This window comes from Boleophthalmus pectinirostris, unplaced genomic scaffold, assembly GCF_026225935.1.
Source record: "Boleophthalmus pectinirostris isolate CB_2022bp ecotype Guang Dong unplaced genomic scaffold, ASM2622593v1 HiC_scaffold_10, whole genome shotgun sequence".
Taxonomy (NCBI): Eukaryota; Metazoa; Chordata; class Actinopteri; order Gobiiformes; family Gobiidae; genus Boleophthalmus; species Boleophthalmus pectinirostris.
The window spans coordinates 36,576,735-36,600,412 of NW_026570971.1; the positions used below are offsets into that span (position 1 = coordinate 36,576,735).

General features: G+C 41.3%; 1 protein-coding gene across 1 annotated transcript in view; it reads right to left on the bottom strand.

Annotated features, from left to right (window-relative positions):
- Positions 1–13,600, bottom strand: part of slc25a21 (solute carrier family 25 member 21) — a 93,235-nt gene extending 79,635 nt beyond the window's left edge. The window contains exons 1-3 of the mRNA XM_055155606.1: positions 13,535–13,600; positions 13,269–13,382; positions 12,631–12,704 (exon numbers count right to left, since the gene is read on the bottom strand). Of these exons, the coding sequence (XP_055011581.1) occupies positions 12,631–12,704; positions 13,269–13,382; positions 13,535–13,600 (254 nt within the window). The remainder of the gene's footprint in view (positions 1–12,630; positions 12,705–13,268; positions 13,383–13,534) is intronic.
- Positions 13,601–23,678: the final 10,078 nt, after the last annotated feature.

Here is a 23,678-nt window from a genome sequence, read left to right on the forward strand (position 1 = left end):
TAATAACAATAAAATTCCATGGAAAGACACTTGGAGATTCAACTTTCCAACTAATTTACACCCCTAATTCTTGGCCAATCAAATTCCTTGACACTAGTTTCCACAGAAGAGACTCGACTCCTGATTCAGAGTGATGAATAATGCAAGTTTTAACACGATCAAATGTGTCAATGAACTGCAACAAGAACATTTAAGGGAAGACACAAGGAGATTCATCTTCCTGACACATTTAAAGGTGCACTGTGTAACTTTTGATTGGGAGTCTGTCATCTGCTTATTTCTATGGAGATGTAATTTCTCTGCCTGGAATGTTCCACAGTGTGACATTAAACAGCTCTACTTTACATTTATTCAATTACAGGTGGTTTAATAGTGAAAAAAATACCTTGAGAAACAGGCATTCTGACAGGGCAGGTGAGCAGGGTCGCCTCTCCACAGATTTGACCTGTAACTTAGTCTGGTTTTCTCCATGAAGATAGAAAGGTTCAATCTCCATGGAGAAAAGCATTGGACTTACCAGAAAAGTTACACAACGCACCTTAAAACACCTCCCACGGCACGATCTGAATTGAACTCAGACGTAATGCCGTTTTGACACTATCCATCATTGTTCACGGAGCTGCCAGAGCTGACGACGGAAAAGAAAGGGACTTGTATCTGTCAGAACACTGCCAACAAACTATTTTAAAGAATGACCATGAATAAATGTGTTTTCATAAGTTACACAATGGAGAAAAATGTCCAAACTTCAGTACCTCAGGAGTATTACACTTGTATGAGGTATTACGTGTAACACATCACATATTTAGATGACCACGTTCCTTTTGCTGTTTTAACTATATTCACATCACATTCATAATATTTAAGGAGTTTCACTTTTGTTTTTGACCTTCCCTTTGCAATCAGCACTAAGTCACTCCCCCTTCAGAGCGCTATCACAACACAATCAGTGTGCGTCCCACTAATGAAACTCCTGCACATCACATCAGGTTTGTCCAGCAGTTTTGTGTCATGTTTTTGTGTATTTATGGAGAATTGTCGTGTAAGAGCTTGGGGGGCATAGGCTTGTGGGTGGAGCCCCGTACAGACTCGTACTGCTAACTGTAAGGAGGGTTTGAATAGGGCCCAGGAGAGATCACTAGATTAGTTAAACATGCAAGGATGACATCTAAAACTACTCCTATGGCTACTACTGCAACTACTACAACTACTACTATGACGATTACTGCAACAACTACTCCTACTACTACAAGAACTACTACTACGACAACTACTGCAACAACTACTCCTACGACTACGACAACTACTCCTACAACTATTATAACTACTACGACAACTACTGCAACATCTACTCCTACTACTACAACGACTACTACTACGACAATTACTGCAACAACTACTCCTACTACTACCATTACTAGCACGAACCTTTATTACAACTACTACTACTACTACTATTATTGCTACTATTACTATTACTACTACTACCACTACCATAGGCCTTTACTACTACAGCTACTACTGCTACTACTACTACCATAGGCCTTTATTGCTACTAGTACGACTACTATAACTCCTCCTTCTCACAGCTTCCATACCATTTTTGAAAACATAAATACACTGTCTGAATAATTCAATTACTGTACATTCTCTTAGTGTGCCTAAAGCATTTTCACAGTCGAGTAGTTTTTATTAAAAATGCAAGCTCTGCCTCACCACTCTGCATTTCAATAAACACGCTCTCTCCCATGCATGCAGCCAACATTTTGTAATGCACAAAAAAACGACACAAAGCCTTTGATAGTTAAGTGGAAAAGGCTAAATTTGCTCCAGTTGCGTTCATTTCAGGCGGGCGGACATTAAAGGGGAGCTTGAAGCCTAATAAGAGCCATGCCAGAGCGAGGAGAGCCCAGCGGAGGTGTGTCTCGGCTGGGTCCCCTGCTTCCAAGGCCCTGCTAATGGATTTCAGCCCCTGTCCCAATTAGCTGGTATGTACTGTATGCTGCTTTATGAATTCAAGTGCGCTCACATTAGAGGCCAAGAAGTGCACAGAAAGTGACCAGGAATGTGCCACTTACTGTACCAGAGGGTGGAAGTCAACGCAAGTAATACACACGGGGAAAGGTGTGTTTTTATGATCAATATTTGGGGTTTGTTTTTGTAGTTTTTTTTTTGTTTTTCATTTCAGCGCCTCATTTTTCCATTAACTTGCTAGTGGTTTTAACTAAAGAGAACACCTGACTCAGTCCGAAAGAAATTGATAATTTTTACTCAAAACCTGGTCAGTGAACACACCATGAAGCCAAAAAAAAATATATATATATATGGAAAGACCCTGGGAGATTCATCTTTCCAACTAATTTAAACGCCTCATTTCTGGCCAATCACATAACTTGATATTGGTTTCTACATAAGGGACGTGACTCCTGTCTGTCTGAAGGAAGTAATGCAAGTTTGAACTCGATAATGTGAGTTAAAACATGGACCTGAACCGCAACGACAACAAAATAAATACATTTGAATTATGATTAATAAAGTATCTACCAGTCCTGTATTGTATTAACCAATAATGTGTTTAGAAAATAAAGTTCTTTTATCTCAATGATAATGCTAACTCTAATTTTAAAGGGCACTGTTTTCTGCTCTGTTCTAATGGATTTTCCTCATCACAAACAGACCTGGAGTTTTGTCTTGTTTCTTTCAGACATGTTTAACACACAAACCTGCACATTTAGGCTGAGTTCTTCTCTCAAAAAGATAACACTCTTTTTCACCTTGTGATGTCATGTATAATACAGGGAGTGATCCACTGTGTTTTTAAACACCATAGACCTTCACTAGAATCATTTGGATAGTTTCAGCCCTGAAATTCTCTCTTTCACTACTAAACAAAAGGTAAAAGTCGCTGTTAACATGAAGACAACTGCTTCCTGACATCACCCTTTTTCCTCCGGTGAGCTCCTTTACAAAACAAAAATGTCTTATTTTAGCAGCTGTAAAAAATGGAGACAATTTTAATAAAGGGGTACAGTTTGATGCCTATAAAACATAAACCACTGTCCATTTATTCGTGCATAAAGTTGGGCTTCAAAATGACACATTTACAACGGTAACAGGCATGCCACCACATTTTTGTTACTCAGCACAGTGGTATAATTCTGAAATCCTTTGATGACTTGGAAGGGGGTGGAGAGCTCCTGGTTACAGGTAGGAGAGCCCTGATTTAGACAGACATTAGTAAAGGGTTACTCAAACGTGTGAACGAAACAAACACAACTCCAGGTCTGTTTGTGATGAGGAAACTACGTTATAACATAGATCAGAAAATAAGATAAAATGGGCACTTTATGGGCACAATTTCTCCTGCATTTAGAATGAAAATGTCAGTGTTGATGATAGGCAGAGGGAGTTTTAGAACTATTTTCTTCACAAACTGCCACTTAGCTGATGTAAAACTGTGATAAACAGTGACCACAGGTACTATCCACCAAACCAAGCAGTAATGTGAAAACCATGAGACGCTGTCATATGCACTTTCACTTCTCTCTATCTTAATCCATCCATGTTGGAACTATGAGAGTAAGTTACCCATAACTCCTGCCCGTCCTGAGCCGGGGCCATTAACAGGTCGTGCTCTGCTCCTAAAGCTTTATAGACCTTTACAATCCCAAACCAGGACACCCCACTGCCCCACCGCCCCACCACCACACCCCCACCGCCATCCTACACCCCCACTACATCCACACTACACCCCCACTGTCCCACTACACCCCCACCACCCTCCTACACCCCTCTGCCCACTACACCCCCACCATGAACATGAACAGCGTTAGAACATGAACATTAGAATATAAACAGTGTTAGAACATAAACAGCATTAGAACACGAGAGAAAAAGAGAAAAAGTTGATTTTGCAGAATACCTCCTTTTTAAATTGGGGAAACTACAATCTACAACCTTAATACATTTTATTGATCCCTTAATCCCAATACTATACCTACACCCACTATTACTACTACTACTTCAGCTACAGCTATACTACTAATAACTACTACTACTACCAACTACTACTATTACTACTACTAACACTACCACTACTACTACTACTATTATTACCACTACCACTACTACTACTACTACTATTACTACCACTACCACTAATACCCCCTACTCAACTACTAATAGTGCTGCTATTATCACTACTAAGTACTAATTACTAACAACTACAACTAGTACAATTACTGCTACCACTCCCACTCCCACTACTACTACTACTAGTAGTACTACTACTACTACTACTACTAGTAGTACTACTACTACTACTACTACTAGTAGTACTACTACTACTACTACTACTAGTGGTACTACTACTACTACTACTACTACTACTACTAGTAATACTACTACTACTCTGTGCTCTGTCCACCCCACCCCTCCTCTCTGCACTAAATCCTCGCGCCGTGTTTGTCATTTACTGCCACACACTTTGGCCATGAATAAATTGCACAGCGTCGGCCTTTAAAATAACGGAGGGACTTTGAAGGCGTCGTCAGAGGAGCCGAACTTGGGGATGAAAGCCAAAGGTGAGGACCACGGCGTTTCTCGATATTTGATACTTTGAAAGCTCCTTCTGTGATTTATGCTCATGTGTTGAAACTGTGTGGCTTTATTACGCTAAGACGTCTGCGAGTCCGTCTTCGCAAGGTCAGGGTGAAAAGTGCAAATACTCCATTCAGATCTTCTTTAAAGGTCCTACATTACACAAAACTGACTCTTGTGAGCTTTAAGTTGTGTTCTAATGTTGTTCCCTCCTCCAAAACAGACCTGGAGTTGTGTTTTGTTTCATTCACACATGTTTGAGTAACTCTTTATTATTAGTCATTCTACATCTCCAAAGCTCAAAATGCTCTGTTCCACCTTGTGACGTCATGAAGCATTAAAAGTAGTTCCCTTATATATGAGGAGAAAATTCAGTTTGTCGACTGGACAAAATTTTGTTTGGTTGAAGACATTTTGCAGCTCATCGAAGCTGCTTCTTCAGTTCTGGTCAGAATGCTGGTGAACACTTCCTTAAATCTGCGAAGCCTTCTATATATTGTAAGACTTCGCTACCAGGAACAAACCAAATAAGTCTTGCAGTGTTAAGAGTTCCTTTTGCCTTTAGTTCAGAAGAGACTGGAGATTCCAGGGCTGAAATTATCCCAATAATTCTAGTGAAAATGTTGGGTTAGTCAAGGTTTGGTGTTTAAAATGCATTAATACTGGTATACTGGAAAACATACATGACTCTTTTCAGGTAGATATAATATACATTGTCGAGGGAAGCGAGCATGAAATTATTTAAAAGGTGCTGTCAGTGATTTTTTTTTTCTGTTTGAAAAATATTTTGCTATCACAGTAATGTAATTAGATTTTTTGCAAGGTTGTTCACATTTCCAATGAAATGTGATTTGTATGTGATTTCCAGTGTGAACTTTAAACACCCCAAAAGTGTCCCACATGTGCACTGGAGGACATGACAACATCACACACAGCGAGCGTGCTCAGTGTTTTAAGAAAGTTGCCTAAACGCTGGGCTTGTCTCCCAGTGCTACAGTCCAGTTCTTGGTAAAATGGAATCTTTAGCCTCTTGTATTTGGCTCACAGGTTCTTTATTTTTCATTGACATTGGAGTCAGGACCGACTGTCACAATGCTCGGATATTTCTTTGGCAATCATTTCAAAAACCTCCCGGTTCTGATAAAACCCCTTCAATTTGGCCTGAATATAGCAATCCCCCCAAGTATGAATGAACTCACTAACTTCACATTCCTTCCATTGATGAGACTCCGAGCCTGACGTGTAGGTGGGATGAATGTGACCTGTCCGTTCAGACTGAAGTCACATGTCAAAAGATCGGATATGTATCGGTTTTAGGAGCACATATCCAAGTGGCCTGGGTCGCATTTGAAAAAAATCTGATCTGTGTGGTTCACACTGTCATTAAAAGATCAGATACAGGAGCATAGGGGTCAAAAATCAGATTTGAGTCACTTCAGACTACAGTCTGAACGTAGACTTAGACTAACTTAAATGATGCACAACGGAAACTTGGACACAGTAGCTCACACATCACATTACTGTATATTACAATGAAAAGGAGTAAAAACATAGAAACATGGGCAATAATATAGTTCCTGATAAAGTTGATTATTGAATAATAGGCTTTAGAATTAGATGCAGACAGAACACAGTGGATTTATTTTGATCTCAGGAGCTGCTTATACTGTATGTCTCTACTGGGACTTGACACATTTTTGCCTAGTAAAAAAATAAAAATTAAAAAAATCATTAGAGACTTCATTATGGATGAATATTGAACGAACCCAAGAGGCAACGACACTGCACAGTTCTCAGCAGTGACTCAAGGACCAAACTTGGATAGGAGCAGAACTACAGCAGGACTAAACCAGGACTAAACCATGACTAAACTGGGACTATCACTGAGCACATCGAAATGGAAATTCTTGAACTGATTTGGGGAGATGAGAAATAAGCTGTAATATTATGTCAAAAATAATTAGTTAAGTCAAGTTAAGTCTTCCCACATCGACATTGTAAAGAGTTTATTCTAAAACCCAAATGTTCCACAATATGGCATTAAAAATGCATCATATAACTTTTCAGGTGGAGGTTCAATCAAAAGCTTTTCTCCTTGTAGATGTTATTACTTTGTCTGGAATGTTTCACAGTATGGCATTAAACCTTTCTATCTTCATGGAGACCAAACCAGACCAAGTTACACGTCAGATCTGTGGAGAGGCGTCCAGTCACAATGTCTGTTTTTCTAGGTATTTTTGAGCTGTAAACCACCTGTAATTGGATAAATGTAAAGTAGTGCTGTTTAATGTCACACTGTGGAACATTCCATGGAGAGCTATGGCATAGCCATAGAAGCAGATGACAGCCAGCCACCCCAAAAGTTACACAGTGCACTTTTAACCCTGTCATCACCATAGCAACAGTCCCAGTTTTTAAGCTTTGAAAGTCTGGTCGCTCTACAAAGGCGTTGAAATGAAGAAGACTTTGTTTATTGTTACACTAGCCGTTAGCCACAGCGCCGTGGAGACTTGTCTTTATGCTATCAGCTAACACTGCTCTTTACATAATGTGCGGTTTGCCTGGTTAGCCAAGTTAGCCACTTCACGACAGCTGCCCTCCACACTCATCCATCTCTCTCTAAGGAATCGTCCCACATTTGAACACAACCCACCACAAGATAACAGTCAAACAAGGCCAAGAATAAGACATTACATGTATAAGTTACATTACAATACAGCAAGATGTTAGAACGACAGACGTGATGACAAAACATTGCTTCATGATGTTAGTGGGTTAGTGAATTTCTCAAAATTACTGAAGAAATTGGAAATGTTTAGGATTTTAATGGGCTTTGGGACAAAGAAGATTGTAGAGTGTGGACTGTTCCTCACGTGATTCTCAGAAGAGCTTTAGACCTGGTTTAGATCTGATTTAGATCTGGTTTAGATCTGATTTAGACTTGGTTGAGTCCCTGTTTAGATCTAGATGATTCTTTGTTTAGTCCTGATTTAGTCCTGGTTTGCAATATTTCTTGTTGTTATGTTTCTAAATGAAGTGGCCAATATCTGTTTAAGGTTTAGACCCGGTTTAGGCCTGGTTAAACAAGGTTTAGAATTTCTTTAGATCTTGTTCAGACTTGGTTTAGACCCGGTTTACCTCTGGTTTAGCTCTGGTGTAGACCAGGTGTAGACCCAGTCTAGCTCTGGTTTAGACCCGGCTTAGCTCTGGTTCAGACCAGGTTTAGACCCAGTTTAGCTCTTGTTTAGCTCAGATGTAGACATGTTTAGATCTGGTTTATCACTGGATAGTGCAGCTCATGTGAAGTTTTCCAGGTATTTGTAAAAAATCCAAGGAAGGAATTAAGGATTAGTCATTGACTTAATAAACTTATTTTTAGTTGTAGTGTTTTTAAACTTAAGACATTTGAAAAAAAAAAAAAAAATACCCATGAGGCCTTTCCAAAAGTGAATTTTCCACTCTCTTTGTGCGATTTGAATCACTCATTTACCGTTTTTGCCAAACTCCACATATTTGTGAGATGTGGTGCTCTTTCTCATTTTATGACCTTATATCTTGCCCACAAACACATATCACTATACTGTTAGGGGAATCAAACCCTACACCCCTACATTACAACATGTGTTTTCCTAATGGTCTATGGTTAATTTCCTATGGTATTATGGCTAATTTCCTATGGTAAATAGGTCTATGGTTACATTTCTATTTAATTTCCTCATTAAACATTTTACTATATCCTAATAAATTTAAATATATTCTTTTATGACACTGCATTAATTACGGATGTGTTTTTACCACCAAATCAAATTCGCTCCAATGCCATTAATTCACTATTTCCTCTGTTCTAATGTCGTCTCCTCATCACAAACAGACCTGGAGTTGTGTTTTTTTTCATTCACACATGTTTAACACTAACCTGGCTCAGAGTGATCTGTGTATGTCTCTGAATTGAGTTCTACACATTCTTCATCTGGAACAGCTCTCACATCTACCTCGAAGTGCCCACCCACTAGTTTCTTTTTAGCCAATCACAGCAAACCTGTCAAAATGACATATCCAGGTAAAACCAAAACAGGTGTCATAGTGGAGAGGGAACATGTGAGGGAACAACCACCATCCCTGTCCGCCACCACCATGTTTGTTTTGCTTCGTGTAGGCCTGGCAGGAGGGGTTATCTTCATGTTGTCTGAAACTCTTCCCCCTGCCATAGAAGTCCTGTGATTCAGTCGACCACAGCGGGGTCCAATTCAAACTGAACTGTGGGAGCACCTCAAGATAGATTCTCATGAGTTTGTGAACTCACAAATATTGTGAGAATCCATCTTGCTGCACAGGGTTAATTTAACACACAAACCCTGCAGATTTAGGCTGAGTTCTTCTGCTTAACACCTTGTGATGTCATGTGGGAATACAAGAAGTGCTCCACTATGCTTTTAAACTCCACACACCTTCACTAGAATCATCTGGATGATTACAGCCCTGGAATTGCCAATCTCTATTGAACTAAAGGTGAAACAAGCTGTTTACTTGAAAGCTACCACTTCATGACATCACAAGATGGAACAGAGCATCTTGAGCTTTGGAGATGTAGACAGACTAATAATAATAATTGGCTTACTCAAAAAAAATAGTGGAGCTGTTAAGGACCAAAATAGTTTGCTTTTATGGTACAAGCATGAAATTTTGCCATATTACTAACACCCCCAGGACTAATATTTTTAGATATGTAACCAAGCCTAAGTCGACCCTGGAGCTGAGAACTGTGCATGTCACCAAATGGACTGTATGAAAATGAGGCTGGCATAAAAAAAACACTGCATAATCCCTTTCTTACACTCTAATCTGCTGAGTTATCCATTTTGTAATGTTGAACAACTATTTTTCATAAACTCCAAAGCATTAAGGAGGTCATGTGACCATTTTCCTTGAGAATGTAAGGGTTGTGTGGGCTCCCTGTGGTTGAAATCCAAGTTAATACAATATTTTATCTTTCAAAGCCATATTTATTGGGTTTTTGATAACAAAAACAATTTAAACATCTCTAATGACCTGTAAGTGCCTCATCATGTTTCACAATAGCAGTTAAATGCTGCATGGATGTGAGGCATAACCCTAAAAAACATATCAGAGATTTTCCTTAAATAGTTAAACTTATTCAAAGTGCTTTAAGTGCAGCTGCTGCCACATTGGCATGAATCTGTACATGCCAAATTTGTCTTTGCACACTTACATCCCCCAGCACAGGCTTCTGCATCCACACTTGATAAGTTCATAGCACTTTCTTTGCCTGGTGGAGCTTGGTGCACAACTGTAACTGTAACTGTCATCACGCTTCCATAATCCGTGCATCATTCGTTCATTCGTTTTTCAATATAAAACCAAAAATAAGAAAATGAAAAAACAACAGTTTTCTTCATTATTTTCCCAGTCTCACCGCATACGGACTGAATCAGGACGGATCCAGGTCCGAGACCAGACCGAGACCAGAGCAGGACTGAGACCGGGACAGAGCTGCTCTGGTCCTCCGCGCTCAAGAACCGGTTCCGAGGTGGTGCAAAGCATCCGACTGACGCATTCAGACCAATGAAAATGAATCGAACTAAGAGCTTTTGGTTCAAATGGACCAGGTCCGGGACCAGACCGGGACCAGAGCACTACTGAGACTGGGACCAGACCGGGACCAGAGCGGGCCTGAGACCGAGACTGAGACAAGACCAGGACCAGACCGGAGGCTCAGAGCCCACGGCAGGGCCGGAGCTCGAAGCTGAGGCTCGGACCCCGAGGCTCGGAGTCAAAGCTCGGAGTCCGCTCTGGTCCCGGTCTGGTCCCGGTCTCAGTCCCGCTCTGGTCTCGGACCTGGATCAGTCCCGGTTCAGTCCGTATGCGGTGCAAAAGTCCGGCATCGCAGTCACGGAAGTCACGTAAACGGGAAACGGCCGTTATGCGTTTTTTCCATTCTTCATTTAAACACAAAATCGAAAACTGAAAAAACTTTAATTTTAACATTTGTCACTAAAACATAGTAAATTTGTGGTCTTAATAATGGGTTTAAATCTTTATTACAATCTATATCATCATTCAATTTTCTCATTCCAGATTGAGAGATTGCAAAGAAAAAATGACAAAATCTGTCACAAAACCTGGTCGAATCTCGCCTTCATTTTGGTCATAATCCCAAATCACCATCTCCACAGTTTCAAAGGTGTTCTCAGTCTGGTGTGGGATTACTGGAATGAGCCGTCCTCCTCTGCTCTTGTCATTATTGTTATTATGATACTGTGATGGTTGGGAGAGATTCTTGGGCGTAAATTTGTTTTAAGTATTAAAGATGTACTATGTAACTTTTCAGCTGGGAGTGAAAATGGCAGTGTTATATTGTTTCTCAGTATGACATTAAACTTGTCTATCTCCATAGAGACAAAACAGTGGGGCAACCAGACCATGTTTACAGGTCAGATCTATGGAGAGGTGGTTATATATATATATATATATATATATATATATATATATATATATATATATATATATATATATATATATTAGGGCTGGGCAAAAATAATTTTTTTTTATTGCGATTAATCGCATGAGTTCGAGCGATTAATCGTGATTAATTGCATGTTATACGCAAAACCAATGAATGAATTAAAAAGTAGAGTATAGCGCACTTTTATTGGAAATGTAAATGAAAGAGCCATACATTTGTTGTGCAAACAGCATTTCTTTCACGGATTTGTAAACACAAACAACTGGCTGTAATCAGGGCAGTCCTACATGATGTCACATAGTACTGAATATCACAGAGGCCACTAGAGTTCACACACACTCATTTCGACACATTGTTGTCCAGATTCTTTTGCTAATTATTTACCTAGTTTGCTCTAAAATTACCAGACAAGCACTAGAAACAGTAAATGACACTATTAAAGATGCACTGTGTAACTTTTTGATTCAGGGTCTGTTACCTGCTTGTGTGTCTATGGAGATGTCATTGCTCTGCCTGGATTGTTCCACAGTGTGACTTTAAACAGCTCTACTTTACATTTATTCAATTACAGGTGGTTTTATAGCTCAAAAAATACCTAGAAAAACAAGCATTCTGACTGTGAGCGGGGTCGCCTCTCCACAGATCTGAACTGTTACTTGGCCTTGTTTAGTCTCCATGAAGATAGAAAGGTTTAATGCCATACTGTGAAACATTCCAGACAAAGCAATAACATCTCCATGGAGACCAGAAAAGTTACATGATGCACCTTTAAAAAAAAACACCATTAGTTTAGTAGCTTTTTTGTTGTTGTTATTTAATGTTTACTTTCACTTTAAAAAACAGCATTGAACGTATCTAGTATCTTGATACATTTTCTTCTTTATAACCTATATGATCATTTAACATTATTTTCCAAAAAAGGAGCTTTAAGCAGTAATTTAGCTCCCAGCCCCTTTCCATGTCGGCCATTTTGTGACATGCGCAGTACTCGGCTCCAGGGTCAACTTGGGCTTGGTTCCATATCCAGAAATGTCGGTCCTAGGGATGTTAATAATCTGTCAAAGTTTCATGCTTGTACCATAAAAGTGAACAATTGGGCACCTTTTTGGTCCTTAACAGCTCCACTGAAACACAACTCCAGGTGTGTTTTTGAGGAGGGAACAGCATTAGAACATGACTTAAAGCTCACAGGAGTCAGTTTTATGTGATATAGGACTTTTAAAATCTCAAACCATCTTTCATTGAGCTGCTCATAATTTCTGCAGTTTTTTTGTTGATTGGGCATTCTGGATTGAGGCAGGGTGGAGGGAAGAGGTGGTATTTTAATAAAGTGTTGATTTCTCGGGTTAAAATGTGTGAGTGTGAATGTAAACGATGCATTTGATTTTCCGTGCGATGGCTCCTGGCTCCAGTCGTACAGAGTTAATAGGATTTGGGCACTCAGCTTCGGCGACACAGAGCGGAATGTGAGGAACTCAGGGAGGCCACAGCAGATGTGAGAGCAGCTTCTGTTTAGTTACAATAGAAGTTAAAGGGGAGGCTCTTACCGTGTTTTAACCACGTCCAGAGGATGCATGAGACAGATCTCCACCAGACCTGAGGAGCACAGCACAAACAGAGACTGTCAGTAAAACAAAACATGTTTCTTAGATTGAAGAATACTAAAAAAAAAAAAAAAAGAAAGAAAGAAATGCCTGTAAAACCTGAAACCTGTAATTGAAGTGGTTTTGGGTTAAGTATGGGTCAAATGCAATGAACAGTTTTCCTTCTAGGACTATTAAAAATCTTAGTATTATATGTGTTCCATCCATTCAGAAGGGTGGTATATGTAGTCTTCACTCATACTCTTTAAAAGGGGCGCCTTAACCTGCATCTCAGTTTATGGACATGCCTCATGTAAAAGCTCAGAACCTCCAGAATTCCGTCGCTGAGCTGCAGAGGCTGCACTAGCACTGACTCAGGATTGATACAGGTCCTGGGGTTTAGAGAGAAACAGATCAGATCAGAGAGAGGACTGAAACCAATGGTAAAATTTCAACTTCAATACAACAGTTACCAATAAAAGCAATACTACCTCCTCTAGCCCATATAAAAGTGTATGGTTCAGTATACAGTACATATATACTGTCTGCATATTTATGGTATACAAGAGTTTTGGACACTCAGAATCACTGGGGCGTGTTACTGTTTTTTTCCCCCCACCACCAACACTGGACACTGAGTCATTAGAGAAAACATGGAAGTGAAGGACAATGTCCGTCTGCAGAGACTTGACCAGAACTGCTGCAGCAATGGAAGTCTAGACATATACATATACATATACATATACATGTACATATATATTCATGCAATGATGCCTTATTTGACACCAGTCTCTTGCTATTTTTGCTACTTATTTATGTATTATTGCTGTTTATATATTTGTTTAGTCTTTGTTATTATAATACCTACATGTTTAAAAAGCCCAAATTCAGAACCAAGGTCATGGGGCATAGCATTGCTGTGAAAGGAGTTCATTTATGGAAGAGCCTTGATAAAGAAATCAAATGCTCAAATACAATGATGGCATTAAAAACACATCAAACCCAGTGCAGTGTGTATATATGAAAAAGAAAACTAAGTTGTTGTGCATAAAAAAAGTGATGATCTCTGTTTGCAACTGATTCATAATTGTGATGTACTCCACTGGTTTGACATGGTTTGAAGTAACTATCGGTGTTGATGAGGTGTTGATGTTGAAGAGGGGGGCAGATAACATAAGATGACTCTTCTTGATGACCCCCAAACTGGAAGAGTGACTAAAGCAGATACCAGGAACAACATCAGACATCTCAGTCCAGAAAAGTGCAGCCCTGGGAACATCTAAGATACTGTGCAGAACTCTCAAGCTCCCAGGCCTCTTCTAGAGGCCTAGGAGCTTAGATATTCATAGGACTGTACTTTTCTGGGCTGAGATGTCTGATTAGTGTTGGAGTGTGCATCCGTCTGAAACTATCCACTCCTCAAGAACTATTTTATGGTTATAAAAGCATCTTATTACACAGAAACACAGTATAAAAAGCCATGGAGATTTCGTGCACGTAGACGTGAAGAGAGGGGGGTGTGTGCTGCACGGAGAAGAAGTGAGGAGCACTGGGGTTATAAACCAGGACTAAAGCAGAACTAAACCAGGACTGTTTGTCGGGACTGGCCCGAAGGTGCTGCACGGGGCTCCGCCATGCTGCGCGGGGCTCAGTGCAGCTGTCGCCCGATCGCGCTTTGCGGACACTCTCACTCACTCTCTCTCTCATTCTCTCTCAAGTCCAAGATTAGTCCTGGTTTAGTCCTGGTTTAGTCCTGATTTAGTCCTGGTGTAGTCCTGGTTTAGACCTGGTTTAGTCCTGGTTTAGTCCTGGTTTAGTCCTGGTTTAGTCCTGATTTAGTCCTGGTGTAGTCCTGGTTTAAACCTGGTTTAGACCTGGTTTAGTCCTGGTTTAGTCCTGGTGTAGTCCTGGTTTAGACCTGGTTTAGACCTGGTTTAGTCCTGGTGTAGTCCTGGTTTAGTCCTGGTGTAGTCCTGGTTTAGACCTGGTTTAGACCTGGTTTAGTCCTGGTTTAGTCCTGGTGTAGACCTGGTTTAGACCTGGTTTAGACCTGGTTTAGTCCTGGTTTAGACCTGGTTTAGTCCTGGTTTAGACCTGGTTTAGTCCTGAGTTAGTCCTGGTGTAGTCCTGGTTTAGACCTGGTTTAGTCCTGGTTTAGTCCTGGTGTAGTCCTGGTTTAGACCTGGTTTAGTCCTGGTTAGTCCTGGTGTAGTCCTGGTTTAGACCTGGTTTAGTCCTGAGTTAGTCCTGGTGTAGTCCTGGGTTAGACCTGGTTTAGACCTGGTTGAGTCCTGGTGTAGTCCTGAGTTAGTCCTGGTGTAGTCCTGGTTTAGACCTGGTTTAGACCTGGTTTAGTCCTGGTTTAGTCCTGGTGTAGTCCTGGTTTAGACCTGGTTTAGTCCTGGTGTAGTCCTGGGTTAGTCCTGGTTTAGTCCTGGTATAGTCCTGGTTTAGACCTGGTTTAGACCTGGTTTAGTCCTGGTTTAGTCCTGGTGTAGTCCTGGTTTAGACCTGGTTTAGTCCTGAGTTAGTCCTGGTGTAGTCCTGGGTTAGACCTGGTTTAGACCTGGTTTAGTCCTGGTTTTAGTCCTGGTTTAGTCCTGGTTTAGACCTGGTTTAGTCCTGGTTTAGTCCTGGTTTAGACCTGGTTTAGTCCTGGTTTAGACCTGGTTTAGTCCTGGTTTAGTTAGTCCTGGTTTAGACCTGGAGTCCTGGTTAGTAGACCTGGTTTTAGACCTGGTTTAGTCCTGGTGTTAGTCCTGGTTTAGTCCTGGTGTAGTCCTGGTTTAGACCTGGTTTAGACCTGGTTTAGTCCTGGTTTAGTCCTGGTTTAGTCCTGGTGTAGTCCTGGTTTTAGACCTGGTTTAGACCTGGTTTAGTCCTGCCTGAGTTTAGTCCTGGTGTAGTCCTGGTTTAGACCTGGTTTAGACCTGGTTTAGTCCTGGTTTAGTCCTGGTTTAGACCTGTTTTAGACCTGGTTTAGTCCTGGTTTAGTCCTGGTGTAGTCCTGGGTTAGACCTGGTTTAGACCTGGTTTAGTCCTGGTTTAGTCCTGATTTAGTTCTGGTGTAGTCCTGGTTTAGTCCTGGTTTAGACCTGGTTTAGTCCTGGTTTAGACCTGGTTTAGTCCTGAGTTAGTACTGGTGTAGTCCTGGTTTAGACCTGGTTTAGTCCTGGTTTAGTCCTGGTGTAGTCCTGGTTTAGACCTGGTTTAGTCCTGAGTTAGTCCTGGTGTAGTCCTGGGTTAGACCTGGTTTAGACCTGGTTTAGTCCTGGTTTAGTCCTGGTTTAGTTTAGTCCTGGTGTAGTCCTGGTTAGACCTGGTTTAGACCTGGTTTAGTCCTGGTTTAGTCCTGAGTTTAGTCCTGGTGTAGTCCTGGTTTAGACCTGGTTTAGAGCCTGGTTTAGTCCTGGTTTAGTCCTGGTTAGTCCTGGTTAGTCCTGGTTTAGACCTGGTTTAGACCTGGTTTAGTCCTGAGTTTAGTCCTGGTGTAGTCCTGGTTTAGTTGGTTAGACCTGGTTTAGACCTGGTTTAGTCCTGGTTTAGTCCTGGTCCTGGTTTAGACCTGGTTTAGTCCTGGTTTAGACCTGGTTTAGTCCTGAGTTAGTCCTGGTGTAGTCCTGGTTTAGACCTGGTTTAGACCTGGTTTAGTCCTGGTGTCCTGGTTAGTCCTGGTTTAGACCTCCTGGTTTAGTCCTGGTGTAGTCCTGGTTTAGTCCTGGTTTAGTCCTGGTTTAGACCTGGTTTAGACCTGGTTTAGACCTGGTTTAGTCCTGGTTTAGTCCTGGTGTAGTCCTGGTTTAGTCCTGGTTTAGTAGTCCTGGTTTAGACCTGGTTTAGTCCTGGTTTAGTCCTGGTTAGTCCTGGTTTAGACCTGGTTTAGACCTGGTTTAGTCCTGGTGTAGTCCTGGTTTAGACCTGGTTTAGACCTGGTTTAGACCTCCTGGTTTAGTCCTGGTGTTAGTCCTGGTTTAGTCCTGGTTTAGTCCTGGTTTAGTCCTGGTTTAGAGTCCTGGTTTAGTTAGTCCTGGTGTAGTCCTGGTTTAGACCTGGTTTAGTCCTGGTTTAGTCCTGGTTTAGTCCTGGTGTAGTCCTGGTTTAGACCTGGTTTAGACCTGGTTTAGTCCTGGTTTAGTCCTGAGTCCTGGTTTAGTCCTGGTTTAGACCTGGTTTAGACCTGGTTTAGACCTGGTTTAGTCCTGGTTTAGTCCTGGTGTAGTCCTGGTGTAGTCCTGGTGTAGTCCTGGTTTAGACCTGGTTTAGACCTGGTTTAGTCCTGGTGTAGTCCTGGTTTAGTCCTGAGTTAGTCCTGGTGTAGTCCTGGTTTAGACCTGGTTTAGACCTGGTTTAGTCCTGGTTTAGTCCTGGTTTAGTCCTGGTGTAGTCCTGGTTTAGACCTGGTTTAGACCTGGTTTAGTCCTGGTTTAGTCCTGGTGTAGTCCTGGTTTAGACCTGGTTTAGACCTGGTTTAGACCTGGTTTAGTCCTGGTGTAGTCCTGGTTTAGTCCTGGTGTAGTCCTGGTTTAGACCTGGTTTAGACCTGGTTTAGTCCTGGTTTAGTCCTGGTGCAGTCCTGGTGTAGTCCTGGTTTAGACCTGGTTTAGACCTGGTTTAGACCTGGTTTAGTCCTGGTGTAGTCCTGGTTTAGTCCTGGTTTAGACCTGGTTTAGACCTGGTTTAGACCTGGTTTAGTCCTGGTGTAGTCCTGGTTTAGTCCTGGTTTAGACCTGGTTTAGTCCTGAGTTAGTCCTGGTGTAGTCCTGGGTTAGACCTGGTTTAGACCTGGTTTAGTCCTGGTTTAGTCCTGATTTAGTCCTGGTGTAGTCCTGGGTTAGACCTGGTTTAGACCTGGTTTAGTCCTGGTTTAGTCCTGATTTAGTCCTGGTGTAGTCCTGGTTTAGACCTGGTTTAGAGCTGGTTTAGTCCTGGTTTAGTCCTGGTGTAGTCCTGGGTTAGACCTGGTTTAGACCTGGTTTAGTCCTGGGTTAGTCCTGAGTTAGTCCTGGTGTAGTCCTGGGTTAGACCTGGTTTAGACCTGGTTTAGTCCTGGTTTAGTCCTGGTTTAGACCTGGTTTAGTCCTGGTTTAGACCTGGTTTAGTCCTGAGTTAGTCCTGGTGTAGTCCTGGTTTAGACCTGGTTTAGACCTGGTTTAGTCCTGGTGTAGTCCTGAGTTTAGTCCTGGTGTAGTCCTGGTTTAGACCTGGTTTAGACCTGGTTTAGTCCTGGTTTAGTCCTGGTGTAGTCCTGGTGTAGTCCTGGTTTAGTCCTGGTGTAGTCCTGGTTTAGATCTGGTTTAGACCTGGTTTAGACCTGGTTTAGTCCTGGTTTAGTCCTGGTGTAGTCCTGGTTTAGTCCTGGTGTAGTCCTGGTTTAGACCTGGTTTAGTCCTGGTTTAGACCTGGTTTAGTCCTGAGTTAGTCCTGGTGTAGTCCTGGTTTAGACCTGGTTTAGACCTGGTTTAGACCTGGTTTAGTCCTGGTGTAGTCCTGGTTTAGACCTGGTTTAGTCCTGGTTTAGACCTGGTTTAGTCCTGAGTTAGTCCTGGTGTAGTCCTGGTTTAGACCTGGTTTAGACCTGGTTTAGTCCTGAGTTAGTCCTGGTGTAGTCCTGGTTTAGACCTGGTTTAGACCTGGTTTAGTCCTGGTGTAGTCCTGGTTTAGTCCTGGTGTAGTCCTGGTTTAGACCTGGTTTAGACCTGGTTTAGACCTGGTTTAGTCCTGGTTTAGTCCTGGTGTAGTCCTGGTGTAGTCCTGGTGTAGTCCTGGTTTAGACCTGGTTTAGTCCTGGTGTAGTCCTGGTTTAGTCCTGAGTTAGTCCTGGTGTAGTCCTGGTTTAGACCTGGTTTAGTCCTGGTTTAGTCCTGGTTTAGTCCTGGTGTAGTCCTGGTTTAGACCTGGTTTAGACCTGGTTTAGTCCTGGTTTAGTCCTGGTGTAGTCCTGGTTTAGACCTGGTTTAGACCTGGTTTAGACCTGGTTTAGTCCTGGTGTAGTCCTGGTTTAGTCCTGAGTTAGTCCTGGTTTAGTCCTGGTGTAGTCCTGGTTTAGACCTGGTTTAGTCCTGGTTTAGTCCTGGTGTAGTCCTGGTGTAGTCCTGGTTTAGACCTGGTTTAGACCTGGTTTAGACCTGGTTTAGTCCTGGTGTAGTCCTGGTTTAGTCCTGGTTTAGACCTGGTTTAGACCTGGTTTAGACCTGGTTTAGTCCTGGTGTAGTCCTGGTTTAGACCTGGTTTAGACCTGGTTTAGTCCTGAGTTAGTCCTGGTGTAGTCCTGGTTTAGACCTGGTTTAGACCTGGTTCCACTACAGATGCAGTTTGCTGCTTTGTCTGGTTCGCTCTCTGACTGTCCAATCAGAGGCTCTGAATCCGGTGACGTCGTTCGCTGCTAAAGTTCCTGGTGACACCAACTCAGAATCTGATTCGTTGATGCAACAGTTTCATCTACATTTATTTTGTGTTCGAGTTCCTGCAGAACGGATTGTGAAGGCCTCAGACACACTTCTTTGACTTTGACTCTGCCTAGCAACAAGTGACGGCTGAACTGTGATTGGTCAAATGCTTTAATATGAAAATCCATGTGTAGAAGCAGCACGAGCATCAGAAAAACTCTGAAAGGAAGAGGACAGACCGTTTGGAATTATTTAATAATAATATAATTAACATCAGTCTGTGATTCAGAGATTTTTTTAGGCCAGCAGAGAAGGACTTGAAGGCTCTGACACCCACCACTGATATGTCTGTGTGTGTGTGTTTCACACATCTGTATCATTCATGTGCTGGATTTGCATTGGTTCTACATGAAAGATTCAAGGCCTCTCACAACCTCTCCTCTCTCCTCTTTCCTCTCTTCTCATAGCCTCTCCTCTTTCCTCTCCTTCATCTCCTCCCTCTCACACCCTCTCTTCTTCTCTTTCCTCTCCTCCGTCTCACAGGGTCCTTCCTCTGGGCACATGACAGATGAGACGGATGAGCTTCAGCCTGACTCCTGCCCGCTCTAGTTCCCCAAAAACATGAATTACGATGCAACTGTAGACAAAGTCATTCCTCCTCTGCTATTTGGCGCAGTAATTACTTCCCTGGAAAAACCCCAGAAGACACACACTCTTTTTTTACAGACAATATGTTTAATTGAGCAAATTAGCAGAAGCAGTATCGCTGAGCAGCTGTGTACACACTCCAACATGCAAAGTTAAGGCGGAGGGATACGGTGAGAATGAGAGACCAAAAAGCTTGATTTGGTCAGACATGTTCGTGCCAAGCAGTGTCCTAAAACACATGAGGGTAGTTAGCATTAGCATTAGCCAGGCCTCAAACGATCACTGCAGCCAAAGAAGTACAAGCTGCTCGCACGTAAAGCAATTAAGAGTTTAGACCACACCAGAGGACCGACCGGGAGAAAAAACTTCCACAAGGAACCTGGAACGGATCTCAAATTATGTGCTTATGATGGATGGAAGATTAAAGCTGCATTGTGCAACTTTTCTGGTGGAGGGAATGTCAAACCTTTTTCTCCAAGGAAATGTTATTGCTGTGTCTGGAGTGTTTCAGAATGCCTGTTTTTCTCGGTATTTTTGAGCTGTAAATCCACCTGTGATCGACTAAATGTAATAAACTCCTCTGAGGTAGAGATATGTAGCTTATAGTTATTTTCAGTTTGAAAGTTTTACTTAAATTATCAATAACAAAGAATTTTTTTTTCGAGAGAAATTCTGAATAAAGGCATCATGTAACTATATAATGATAATTTGAATAATCGTGATTTCAATATTGACCAAAATAATCGTGATTATTTATTCCATAATCAAGCCCTAAATGTAAGGTCGAGCTGTTTAATGTCATACTGTGGAACATTTCAGGACCATGGATCCATAGAAACAAGTGAGTGATGGGCCCTTAACCAAAAACATTCATAATCTTGCAAACTTTCTTAAAAAAACAGCCTTTATTTTTATTTTTTGCTCTTAAAATGACAAAATTGAGTAGCCAAACTTCACATTATGCTGTATCTGACTGGTATCGGTATCGGCGAGTACACCAAGGCCAACTATCAGATCAAATCTCATAAAAGTTATCGGAACAGCACTCGTATGAATAGTATTTTTCCATGTTTGCGTGCGGGTGCAGTCTGTGAGAGCAAAGTTAGGGTCAGATGTGGAGATACAGAGTTTTGAAAGCATTAAATGATAGTGCTTTCTTCTATTCCCATGTGACCTTATACTTGTAATGTAACGTGTAATTTCTCAGTGGTCACTAAATTGTCCATAACTATCAGATTCATTGTCGTCTATTCAACCGTGCACCACAGCCCACAATTTCTCGTTTCAAAATTATTCATGAACTGTAAAAACGTGTCCACAGAAACGCCAGAGCTTGTCAAAACACGGCATCACAACTACATTACAAAACATACAGCCTTAAAACATAAGAGATTATCTGACGCAGTATTATTTTAACCTCTCCAGATGCGCAGCGGTCACAGCTCATTTGACCCGATGTGTCATGCCAGAGATAGGCCGATGAAGCCGATCAAATGTTTGTGCTATGAGGAAGACGATGGTAATCTGTCAACGCTAAGAAACCAGATCCTTGAGAGCTCGATTAGCCTGTTTAAACAGAGAGGCCGGGGATGACCAGACATGCCCCGACACAAGAAAGACGAGAGGAGAGAAAACCAAAGTCTACTGCAGGTTTAAGGGCATTACGTGTTCCTCTTGGACAACGGCCATTCTGGTAGAAAAAAAGATGAGAAGTCAAATCAGTGATGTACCTTCTTGTACCTGGATTATTGTGATTAAAAGGTCATATATTCCGCACATTGGTTTTAGTGATGTTATAATGTTCCCTCCTCAAAAACAGACCTGGAGTTGTGTTTTGTTTCATTTACACATGTTTGAGTATTAGCATTTCGGAGATGTAAAAGGACTAATAACTCTGTTCTACTGTGATGTCATGAACAGAGATGAATAGCATAATACGAGCTCTTTAAAGAAAGTTATTTTTGGTTGCTGGATTCAAAACCTAAAAACAAGTATAGCCACATAAACTTAAAGAGGCTGAGCAAGAAAGTTCCATATTCAAAGCCCGGGCCACTCAGGCATTTCTGCATGTTTCTCCCTCTGTCTGGGTGGGTTTCCTTTGGCCACTCCAGTTAAACAAACTTTATTGATCCACAGGGGAAAATATTTGGACACAGGAGCCACACGTCACAATATAATAGAATATAACAATATTAATAATAATAATAAAACAAAGAGAAAAAACATATAAATGGTAATAATGAATTTGAAAAAAAAGTAGCAAAACAGGTGTCAAATAAGGCAAAATTATTATATAAATGTATGTGTACAGTTGTAGGGAGTATTATCTGTCACATAAGAATGAGTTGTTGTACAGTTGTAGAGAGTATTATCTGTTACATAAAGGCGAGTTGTTGTACAGTTGTAGGGAGTATTATCTGTTCCATAAGGGTGCGTTGTTGTACAGTTGTAGGGAGTATTATCTGTTCCATAAGGGTGCGTTGTTGTACAGTTGTAGGGAGTATTATCTGTTCCATAAGGGTGAGTTGTTGTACAGTTGTAGGGAGTATTATCTGTTACATAAAGGCGAGTTGTTGTACAGTTGTAGGGAGTATTATCTGTTCCATAAGGGTGCGTTGTTGTACAGTTGTAGGGAGTATTATCTGTTCCATAAGGGTGCGTTGTTGTACAGTTGTAGGGAGTATTATCTGTTCCATAAGGGTGAGTTATTGTACAGTTGTAGGGAGTATTATCTGTTACATAAAGGCGAGTTGTTGTACAGTTGTAGGGAGTATTATCTGTTCCATAAGGGTGCGTTGTTGTACAGTTGTAGGGAGTATTATCTGTTACATAAGGGTGAGTTGTTATACAGTTGTAGGGAGTATTATCTGTTACATAAGGGTGAGTTGTTGTAAGGTTCCCCTGTCAACCTGGGCACCAGAGCACACAAACACTGGGGACGAGATGGGTTAAGTGTCTTGCCCAAGGACACAATGCCAACATTCACACACTGCCAGCCAGTGGGTCTGTGGATCTAACTGCTCAACCAATGACATTTATGTCATCTTTCTTTCTTTTGATTTGACACAGTCTCTTGCTATTTTTGCTACTTTTTTACAGTCTATTACTACCATGATTATATTTTCTATTTGTTATTATAGTATGTTGTGATATTAAACTGTGTGTCTATGAGAGCAGGATTTGAACATCCAACCTTCAGATCAGTGGACAAACAAGCTCCTGTCACCTTGAGTAACACCCAGAACAGTGAAAACAACTGGAGCGTATGACAGAGATAAATATAGTGAACTCCAGATTGTTTTTTGAAAGCATTTAAGCGTGTGAAAATCATGTACAATAGCGTTAATATTAAAAAGTCAATTGATCTGTGAAGCCATGACAAATTAGTGACGGCAGCTGCGTGAGAATGCACAGCTGCGATTGTAAACGCCTCTGTGTGGTTAGTGTAGATAACCTGGATCTGTATCTGCATTATGACAGCAGAGCAGAGATGGAGTGATGACAGAGGTGAATGTGCTGTTGACTTGAGCAGAGGCCCATCCTTCTTTCTCATAGACAAATGGAGAGCATCTGATGGCAGACAAATGATGAGAACACAACTTTTACATAACCCCGAGCTGAACTGCAAGTGACTCGTGGTGTGGAACAGAAGCGTTTGTCAGGTTTTTGTCAGGGCCAAGGCAGCACCTGTCAAAGCAATACCCAGCATGTTTTTTTCTGAAATACACAAAGTTCAGTGTAAAAACCTGATCACAAAATCATGATTGCTTTGTCGTCCAACTTAGAATCTAGTGTTGTTCCAATACCATTTTAAAATTCTAATCCAATATTTGGTCGTAGCGTCCTCGCTGATACAAATACCAGTGTGAAAAAGTAGACTACGGCTACTCACTTCTGTAATGGTACAAGAGAAAAAATAAATCTACTAAAAGAAAGAAAATACACAAGAATAAATAAAAAAAAAAAAAAAAATTCTGA